A 10,717-nucleotide genomic window follows, 5' to 3' on the forward strand; every position below is an offset into this window, starting at 1 on the left:
CCCCCCCTATTCATTAACCCCCCTCCAACCCAGTCTTCAGAACCTGAGAGGACACCACTGCTAGACCACCACTGGGTTTTGTCTATGTGATGGTTACAAGGGCAACCAAAGAAGGAACATCTTCCTCTGGATTGAAGACTTGGGATTGGGCATAATATGTGCAAAGCCTTCACAAAAAAGGACCCAGTGGCTGGCTTCTCTTTCTGTGCATGCACACCATCGCTTGAGCAACCCAGCCATGGACATTTAACCCCTCCAACCCAGTTTTCAGAACCTGAGATGACAGCCACTGGGTTTTGCCCATGTGACCCAGACAGTTATAAAGAAGGAACCTCCTCCTCTGCAGTGAAGTCGTTTTGAAGACTGGGATCTGTCATGCCATGTACACAGCCTTCACAAAGAACACCTTTGGCTGGCTTCTCTTCTTCCTGTAGGAAATAAGAATTTCCTATGCTTGTCAGCGCTTTCTAGGGACGCTGGGGTTGTGCGCACTTTCATGAAAGTACTTCAAGGTGTTTAGTGTTAGAGCTCTGCATTCAAAGGAACATTCATATGACCAATGTGAAGTTGCCCTTTAAATTAAACCTGTCACAAGAGCAGGGGCTACTAAGTCTGACCTCCTGATGACAATACCATTAGCCCGGCTTCTGCCGACCTTCCTCCAAAAAAGTGAGTGACCTGGAACAAGTATGCAAACCGGAAAGTTGCAGTACACTCTGAAGTCCTTATCTGGACACTCGGCCCAGGCCTAAAGCAAAAGGGTCCACCAGTCAACTGGCATTTTTAGATGAAGCGCTCGGTCATGGCAACTATAATATTTCTCAAGGAGGGAAGGAACACCTGGGATGGGAATTATGGCAGGGACATCTTGTTGGGAGCATCCAGGGCATATAAGAAGCCAGGAGCTGAGGCGGACACAAGGCTTCACCTATAAGTAAAATATCACTTTTGGATGGACTGCCCCTGTAAAACCTACATTTTAAATTCTTGCATAAACCTGATTGTGACAGGTCCTATTGAGCGCACAACAGGCTACCCCACTTGCAAGCTACCTTTTTTTTTTTTTTTTCTTCTTTTCCACTTTTTTCTGATGTCTTTAGGCAGGTCAGGTGACGTGTAGGGGCCCTCTTCACCTTCCAATCTTCTACTGATGATGGGCTATCCTCCATCATTATCGCCCATGGTGACTCCCCCTCAGAGGGTGGGTCCATATCAGCCTTTGAGGTTAAATGATACTGGACATTTTTTCAGTCTAGACTGAGGACATCTTGTCATGTAGAAGAGATACTGTAGAGGGCGGTACCAGAGAGGAGTTGAGCTTTGCACCTAGAGCTGCTGGCTGTGGCTCCTTTTTGTATTAAAATGGCAATAATTAATAAGAGAGTTATACTCCGAGGTGCCTCTGAACTGGTTGTTTCAGTTTAGATTGGACCATCTGTCTGGAGCAGGGGGATATCCTTTTGGTGCCGTCTTCCGTTGCTGTACCGGGATTTATCCCCTTATTTGCTGGAATTAACTCAGTAATGGTTATAAGTCCTTACACGATGCCACTCGAGACCTCTGAGCCGAGCGCGGATTAACTGGAATAATGGAGAATGCAAATGTGGAGCCCGTAAGGCACTTGGATGCTGGAGAACAGCTTAGTGTGCCAGCCAGCAATCCCCGGGAGTGGAGCGTTGTCATGCTGAAGAGATTTCGGGTCTCCAGAGGGTATAGGCTTGTTGGGTCTGATAACATTGTGTTACGTATTGTGGCGCCTTGTTCTTGTGCGCGTGATCTGGGTCCCGACGAAGAAGCCTATTTTAGGTGGATCATGGGAATTAAACCACTTTCCATTCACCACACTCTCCCCTGTTCTGCTGCTGAATGCTTTATTCTCCAGCTTCCCATCACTGAAAATAATCATGTCTGCGTTGGAACATATTAGTAAGTCAGTGATGACTACCGACAACATGTTTTAATTTGATCAAAGTGAATGAAGATGGCCCAGAGCAGGCTTCTGATTGGGTGTCCAAATCAGTTTTTTATATTCTTATAAATAGGTATAGAAATATCATCATCCACCTTTTAGAACTTTGAACCAGATTCATTCCCAGTCTTCCATCAGCCAATCAATTTATGATTTGATCACTGTTGAGGGAACCTACTGGTCTGGACGCCACTGCTGTGACAGTAATACTCCCAGTATGTGCCATTCAGGACAAATATTTCGGCTTTTACAGATCGCCATGTGGCCTTCTATAAGGTATTATATGAACATTAGTCTACAGGTGGACATAGACTTGAGGATGGTTGAACCTGCAGGCACAATGGGACCATCCTCCAAATTGTTCTGGCCACTTTTTTTGTTACAACCATCCATATGTACGGGAAACCTGTGAATAAAAAGAGTAGGCTGCCGTCATTGACCTCAAAGTTTCAGGTTCCCTTGTTGCTGAATTGTTTCAGAGCATTGGCTCAAACAATTGAAGTCAAAAAGGCAGGCATTTTTAAAAGGGAAGTCTGCAGCCCCCATGACGGGTTTCCTTTATGTTAATTGATGAGGGACACATAGGAAGATGGCTCTGAGGCCCAAATATAAGACGCTATGTGACTGTCCCATACTATAAAAAAATTTTTTTCCTTGCCTAAAACTTGCACAATAGGGTTGCTTTTAGTACGCACGTTTCATTAAATTTAGAAAAGCAGCAACTCTGGCACTGACTTACCCATCCAATGGCTTTTTACCCCCCTCTTCCCCCTTTTCCATCTGCAGGTTGTGTTAGACACGTGCCAACCAATCAAGGCAAGCTAGGTTGGTCTGCGATCGGTCTGGAAGAGTAGTGGTCGACTTCTGCTGTCAAAATGTCTCCCAACTGTAGCACAGGGTTGGACAAATTGTGGAATTGAGGAGCCTATATCTCCTATTTTTTGAGCCCTGCTCTGCCAGTTCTGGAGGCAACTATTGGAGGAGGTGATGAAGGGTCTAGAGCAGTAGTCTCAAATCTCCGGCCCTCCAGCTGTGGTGAAACTACAAATCCCATGATGCATCTCTCTTCGGGAGTCATGTCTGTGGCTGTTAGAATCTTGCAATGCCTCATGGGGATTTGTAGTTCCACCACAGCTGGAGGGTCGGAGGTTTGAGACCCCTGGTCCAGAGAACAAGAGGTCATGGGAGGAGCAGGATGGTTTGGGTGATGTAGCTGAGGATGGAGTTGTGGATGGCTTTGTATGATGATGATGTTGTTGTTGTTCGTATTGTATTCACTGGGTGAGCAGAAGCCAGTGGAGGTTTTGGCAGAGAAGGACGGGGGCCACCGAGCGCTAGGTGAGGTGAATAATTGTGGCAGCAGCATTAATGATGGACTGAAGTGGGGGATAGCCAGTTTAGAGAAAGGCCAACATGGAGGGAGTTACAATAGTCGGGAAGTGAGTCAATTGGACCATGTTAGGTCCTCCTCAGATACCTCTGACCAAGGGGTTTCATGTGGAAAGGATATTGTCCCTGCTAGATATGAGCAGAATTAATATCCGTTCTTCGTAATCTCCTTCAGGCAGAATCCAGACACCTCCTCACAGGTTTCATTGGTAGGTTTTTCCTGAATCTATGTATGTTCTTCCCTCTCTGATGCAACATATTCAAAGTCTCAAGAAAGATCTCCCTGTGACTGCTGGCCTTGTGGAACTTTGTAGTCCGAAAGCATGAGGCGTTTTCTTGTAAGACACAAGGGGGATAGCAGATTAGTGAGGAAAGGGACGGGGGGGGGGTTCTCGTGGAGGGGGTCTCGTAGAGGAAAGGGGTCTCGTAGACTACATCAATGGTTGTATAACATGGACTTAAGCCTGGACAAATCCCAGGGGCCAGGTAGCCAGTGCTACTGAAAAAATGCATAGCTGGCCTCCAACTTTTGAGGTTTTTTTTCTAGTTGTCAATGGAGCTGGCTCCTTTTTTAAAAGAAAAAAAAACTTGCTGGTTCCTGGATTGGACAGACTGGCTCCTGAATTCCATATTAAGTTGTCCACCATGAAAACGGTCAGAACTGAATAGGAAACCTAACGTATACCTTTTTCAATGGTATCAATTTGACAATATATTTTTCTGTATGGATTTTCTCCTGGGGTAATGGGGTAATAAAGTACAATATTTACACAAGAACATTGAGTGGACTATATCAGGCGCGGTTTGGTTGTCCCCGGTGCTGTGTACTTCCTGTTATTGAGCTGTTTGTACGCTGTAATTATGGCTGCAGGTGTGTCGGTGGGAGTCTGGAAACCACAGGAAGGTTATGGACGGGTTCCATGTACACGGTGTGCCAAGTACAGCCGTAATTATAACTGTTTTATATCCCATGTGTAGGACGGGTCCCCTGCCCTCCCGCCGCCTCTTATTTCCACTCATTGTGGCTGAGAATCGGCCTCAGAAATCCTATTTTAACCCCTTCATGACTGAGCTAGTTTTTAGTTTCTGTTCCTAAATGACTGACACACTTTTTACATTTTTGCTGTGTGATCCTTCCACAGCAGCAAGTTTTGATTATTATTATTTTTAGAATACAGTGTACGTGGCCAGTCATATAGCCACTTTGTGACGGGACGTACACTGTACCTCTCCCGTCACGAAGGGGTTAAGGCTTGTAGACGATTTTTGGGATCCTTCTTGTTTCTAAGACTTTCAATGGCCATTTTACTTGTTCCTTTGTCAGGAATCGGCTTTCAGCATTTTTGTAAAGCTGCTCTGGGCAAGTTCTGCCAGTTATCCCTGTGAATGAATTTTCTACTATTAATGACGATTTTTGTACCTTGACCTTCCTTCCATGAAGCTGCACTTTGCCCGGCTGACATTGCTGAACCCAATCAAGTATGCGGTAAACAAACGTTTTGACAGTTCTAATCTGCCTATCCGTTTCCAGTCCGTGACTCAAAATACACTGTATTACCAAAAGTATTAGTAGTCCGTAGTGATCAGTATTGGGTTGGCTCCGCCCTTTGCAGCTATAACAGTTTCAACTCTTCTGGGAAGGCGTCCACAAGGTTTAGGAGTGTGTCTATGGGAATGTTGGACCATTTGTGAGGTCAGGTACTGATGTTGGAGGAGGGGCTCGCAGTCTCCGCTCTAATTCATCCCAAAGGTGTTCTATGGGGTTGAGGTGAGGACTCTGTGCGGCCAGTCAAGTTCCTCCACCCCAAACTCCCCCATCCATGTCTTTATGGACCTTGCTTTGTGCACTGGTGCGCAGTCATGTTGGATAAGGAAGGGGCCATCCTCAAACTCTTCCCACAAAGTTGGGAGCATGAAATTGTCCAAAATGTCTTGTTATGCTGATGTCTTAAGAGTTCCCTTCAGTGGAACTAATGGGCCAAGCCCAATCCCAATCCCTGAAAAACAACCCCCCCCCCCTCCACCAAACTTTACACTGGGCACAATGCAGTCAGGCAAGTACCGTTCTCCTGGCAACCGCCAAACCCAGACACGTCCATCGGATTGCCAGACAGAGAAGCGTGATTGGTCACTCCAGAGAACACGTCTCCACTTCTCTAGAGTCCAGTGGCGGCGCGCTTTACACCACGGCATCCCACGCTTTGCATTGCACTTGGTGATGTGCGGCTTGGATGCAGCTGCTCGGCCATGGAAACCCATTCCATGAAGCTCTCTACGCACTGATGTTGTGCCAAATCTGACGGCCGCATGGAGTTTGGAGGTCTGTAGCTATTGACTCTGCAGACAGTTGGCGACTTCTACGCACTGTGCGCTTCAGCATGCGCTGACCCCGCTCTGTCATGTTACGTGGCCTACCACTTCGTGGCTGAGTTGCTGTTGTTCCCAGTTGCTTCCACTTTGTTATAATACCAGTAACAGGTGACCGCTGAATATTTAGTAGCACGGAAATGTCACGGAACACCTGAATCCAATGGTTTGGGGGGGGGGGTGTCCCAATACTTTTGGCGATAGTGTATGTTGGAGTCGGAGAGTCGTCACCACAGCCAAGCAGATAGCAATTTCTGAAGGTCAGCGATTGGTGGCGGTGCCTAGAAATGTGTTCATTGTGTGTACGCGCTTCCCTGTCTTACGTTGTGGTTTGTTTGTTGTGCAGGGCCCGGAGTGCTGCCAAGATGGAGGAACAACTTCTAATGCCATAGAAGATTCCGGAGGGTGCGATAGATGGCTGCTGCCAAAAAAGGTAATTTAGGTAATCTCTGTACCAGAAGAGCTTACACTCTAATGTCCCCCCCACACTTGCACTATAGTTACTCTACATTTTATACATCTCTGATGGTTTGTACGTGGAGAGCAGTATAATAAAAATGTGCCCCCCCCCGCTGTTTTAAGCATGCCCATGTGTCCGTACTGTCGCTTCATATACTGTGGCGTGCAGCTGTGTACAGATGTTGGTTTACGGTATCATCCGGAGACTGCGTGGAGCGCACTTCGCTGCACGCTTCGTCACGTCGCACCAGCTCATTATTTTGGCCCCGCTTTTGCTGTTGGCGCTGCGCGAGCAGCTTAGAGGGGAGCAGACAAGTAACCTAATTATCCGCAGTGTGTGTAATGTGAGTGAATGGACCCCCGAGGAGGTGTCTGAACTCTCACAAACCTGCCACCAATCAATGCAGGGACATCACGTGTCACGTCTGCCGGGACCTCATACACCGCTGAATGTGTCACCTGTTACTGCATTGTGCCCGAGAGGCCTTTTATTCCGTGTTCACGTGATGTATCCTCTTCATGTTGTCACTGGAGGCGGGCAAATCCATTTCCCGACAGAACACGGAATGTACAGATTCCCCACCAAGTGCCCGCGCTTATTACACGACCAACCGCGTCAGCCGGGATTTAGTATTTATCATCCGATGGCGGGAAGGCTTTCTGAGCAACCTGATAGGTTGTGTTTATTGATTCCCGGTTCTGTGTTTTTTAAAGTGCGCGCACTTCATTAGAATTGGGGGGCCACATGTCAGAAGTGCCAAATCGTATTCTTTTGGCTTTTATTGTGTCTGTGGGGTGTGTATAGAAAATGTTCGCAGAACCATTCCCTCTGCGAACATCTGACTTTTACGTTCGCACCACATTATGGCCACTAGATGGAGCTGATACCAGGTCGAGTACAGGAAAGACTAGCCTCAGTGCCAACTAGAAGTATTATACCCCCCTTACATAACTTTGACATTGCAAAACCACCGGGCCTCCCTGGTGGGCTCCAGTACCATTACTTTTCAAAGTAACCACGGTGTTCAACGAACCTACTTGAGCATACCAGTGCACATGTTAACTGGATCCACCTGGAGGCTGGTTGCTACAGCTGGTACCCACCTCTAAGGTCCGACATGGATGAATGTTATCACCTTGTACATTGGAATTTTATGTATTATCTGCTATGTAACCCTGCTGCATTTTATTTACAATACAAATGTATTTGACAAACAAAAAAAAATGTTGGTGTCCATGAGGAGGGGGGGGGGGAGGACGACGACACAGGAAGTTGTTGACCTTTTGGATTATACGGCCACGTACCGGATGATTGGTCACTGACAAACAAACAAAAAAAAACCCCAGTAGACTAGCCCAGGATAACCCCTCGCACTTCCAGAAATCCTCCGTTTTTTACTAGAGTCCTAGGATGATGGACATAATTTTTTTGTTAGTTTTTTTTTTTTCTGCCTTGCTTGTTTGGCCGTGGCTCAGGCTGTGAGTGTCTGTTACTGACTCCCCGTTGTTCATCTTGGATGGTCCCTGTAGAGCAGCGTCAGGCAATCTTCAGCCCTCCAGCTGTTCTGGAACTACAAATCCCGTGAGACATGGCAAGATGATCACAGGCGTGGCGCTAGGGCTGCAACAACTAATCGATAATGAAAATCGTTGGAAACGATTCTCCGATTAGTTGATTTTCGATTAGTTGCCGCCGCTCTGCTCCTCCGTTCTCCCCGCTGGTGCTGGCTGCAGCGGTGCGTGTCCCTTTCAACCCCCGCTGCTCTCCCTGCCTTTGTCGGCAGAGGCGGCGGGGACACAGACCACTGCTGCCAGCAACAGCGAGGAGAAGAGACAGCTGTGACTGCATTCCTCCGCCTTCCTGCCCGTTTCCTCCTTCTCCCCCGCTCTGCCCGTATCCTTCTCCGTCACCCTGCCTGGTTCCTCCTCTGCGCCCGCCCGGTTCCTCCTCCTCTGCGCCTGTCCGGTTCCTCCTCCTCTGCCGCCAGCCCCGTTCCTCCTCCTCCGCCGCTGTTCTATCAATCCCTCGGACTCGAGACTAGGAGAGGGTGGGAGACCCATTTGAAACAAAAAGTAGCGCAGAGTCTCAAAGGCTATAAGTCTACAGATCCCCTTTGGATGACTTTTTCAAGGAAATGTGTAAAATAAATACAGAGGTCGCCATTGCCAGCCTCTTGCACATGCTGCTTGCTGGGCTGTCCTCATTTCCATTACCTTTTCAAGTTACTGGTCCGTACCAAACATGTAGCCAATGACTTCAGGCCTCCTTACCTTCATGTTCTCAGAGCTAATGGGTCAGCATGACCCAGCTATGCGTTCAGTATGTTCTCCGTTTTGCGGTGAGCATGGTCTGGCAGGCTAGTAGCAGCGCTGGGGGTAGAGGAGACTATTGTTGGAGATCTGCGGCTCCGAGCTGTGGTCTACGTACAAGGCCAGACGGCTTTCCCTCCATCAATCTGCCGGCACAGAAGTGACAAAACATTCTCTGATTTTATAGGCCTGCTTGGAGCAGCAGCTCAGTGGGAGGTTCTCCGTCTCCTAATCTGATCGGGAGCTTTTATAACGGATGAGAACTTGTTTCCTGCTGCTCCATCTCTGCTAATCTTTTCAGGCCAGCGGTGAGTTTAATCTCTCCATACCCCCTCCCCCCCTCCCTGTTTCATTTCCTCTACATGAGGAGTTCTGTAGATAGATGCCTGGATTTGCCTTTTTGTTTTCTTGCGTTTACGCCCCCCCCCGGTACTCTAAAGCAGAGTTCAGCAACCTGTCCACATTAAGTGTCAATTTACAAGCACTAGACAGCTGTGGTGTCCATTAACCATAGCACCTTCCAACCTCGGATCACCCCAGTTCCTGTACCTTCACCCCTCGGATCACCCCAATTCCTGCACCTTCTAAACTCGGATCATCCCAATTCCTGCACCTTCTAAACTCGGATCATCCCAATTCCTGCACCTTCACCCCTCAGTTCAGTCCCAATTCCTGCACCTTCACCCCTCAGTTCAGTCCCAATTCCTGCACCTTCACCCCTCAGTTCAGCCCCAGTTCCTGCACCTTCACCCCTCAGATCAGCCCCAGTTCCTGCACCTTCACCCCTCAGATCAGCCCCAGTTCCTGCACCTTCACCCCTCCGATCATGCCCAATTCCTGCACCTTCACCCCTCCGATCAGCCCCAGTTCCTGCACCTTCACCCCTCAGATCAGCCCCAGTTCCTGCACCTTCACCCCTCAGATCAGCCCCAGTTCCTGCACCTTCACCCCTCCGATCAGCCCCAGTTCCTGCACCTTCACCCCTCCGATCATGCCCAATTCCTGCACCTTCACAATATTTTGCCGCTTTCCAGGCGATGTTCCCCCATTTCCGGTCGCCAGGTGGGTGTCTTGTTTCCCACCGTAGTCATTAGATTGTCTCCCGACGTGTAACTGTGGGCTCACCCGCGCTTAAACGCTGAAACTGGCCTCCAGGCAGACTGTTGCATACACAGGAGGTGGCAGCCGTCCTACCTGTCGGAGGATTTGCGTTCCTTCCCATCAAATCCTGAGACTTACACATCTGATATATTTCCTTACTGTAGTTAGAATCGTGTATCTTGGCCACCAGATGGATAGTAAAGGAGCAGAATCTGCCAGATGATTGGCTCCTGCTGTTGCCCCTCCCAGTCTGTTCTGGATTGTTACAAGACCGAAGAAGCTCAACTCTGATACCTAAAGAGGGTGCATTTAAAATCTATATAGTTCGAGCGGAACTCCAGACAGACTGCTGTGCACAGATGGAATACTTGTATGGGAGCTGTTTTACCTGAATGGATTTATATTACTGCTCATCCAGTCCTGGGATGTACATAGCTCTGCCACATAGCACAGCCCTGTCTGAAAGGACGGGAGATTTTCTCTGCTGCAGTTGAGTAACACTCACGGGTTTTGTAGAAGCAGCACACTGAAGAGCTCACTTCTTCGTTCTTACTCTGCTCTTTCCTTCTCTCAGCATTCTCCTTTTTAGCACAAGAGCACTGCAGCAAAACTGCCTGGCTGCTTCACTCTCTCCCAGTCTGAGCTCTGCTCTGTTGGGACTGAAGACCGAAACCAATTCGCATTCGGGTACATACACTGCTTACATTTAACAATCCATTTCATGACGTAATATTGAATACAGAGCTGTCTCTGTTGTATCTGTCTACTACCTACCTCTGCCTGATCTCTGTCTCTGCAGGTACGAAGCCAAAAGTGGCTGGAGTCCGCTTTGCCGCCGGGCTGCCGGAGGAGGGACCCCATAACCATGTACACTTTGAGGAGAAGCTGCACGACTCGGTGGTCATGGTCTCCCAGGAGCCGGATGGGATTTTTCTAGTAAAGGTAAATGATTGATTTTGGACTGATTTTGGACTATGTGGGATCAGAGGGTTGTGCGCCTGCAGTGCTTCTTCACTCGGCCTCTTTACTGTGAGTACAGCACATGACTGAGAACATGGCTTCTTAGGTGGCCCTGGTGACATCTGGTCCATAGGAGCGGTGGGGGGAGGGGGGGGCGGTATT

At 48.4% G+C, this 10,717-nt stretch overlaps 1 protein-coding gene across 1 annotated transcript in view; it reads left to right on the forward strand.

Annotated features, from left to right (window-relative positions):
* Positions 1–6,074: 6,074 nt before the first annotated feature.
* CUNH20orf27 (chromosome unknown C20orf27 homolog) overlaps positions 6,075–10,717 on the forward strand; it is a 44,665-nt gene continuing 40,022 nt past the window's right edge. The window contains exons 1-2 of the mRNA XM_018569677.1: positions 6,075–6,158; positions 10,395–10,537. Of these exons, the coding sequence (XP_018425179.1) occupies positions 6,140–6,158; positions 10,395–10,537 (162 nt within the window). The 5' untranslated portion in view covers positions 6,075–6,139. The remainder of the gene's footprint in view (positions 6,159–10,394; positions 10,538–10,717) is intronic.

The sequence above is a fragment of the Nanorana parkeri genome, unplaced genomic scaffold (assembly GCF_000935625.1).
Source record: "Nanorana parkeri isolate BGI_ZX_2015 unplaced genomic scaffold, ASM93562v1 scaffold1379, whole genome shotgun sequence".
Taxonomy (NCBI): Eukaryota; Metazoa; Chordata; class Amphibia; order Anura; family Dicroglossidae; genus Nanorana; species Nanorana parkeri.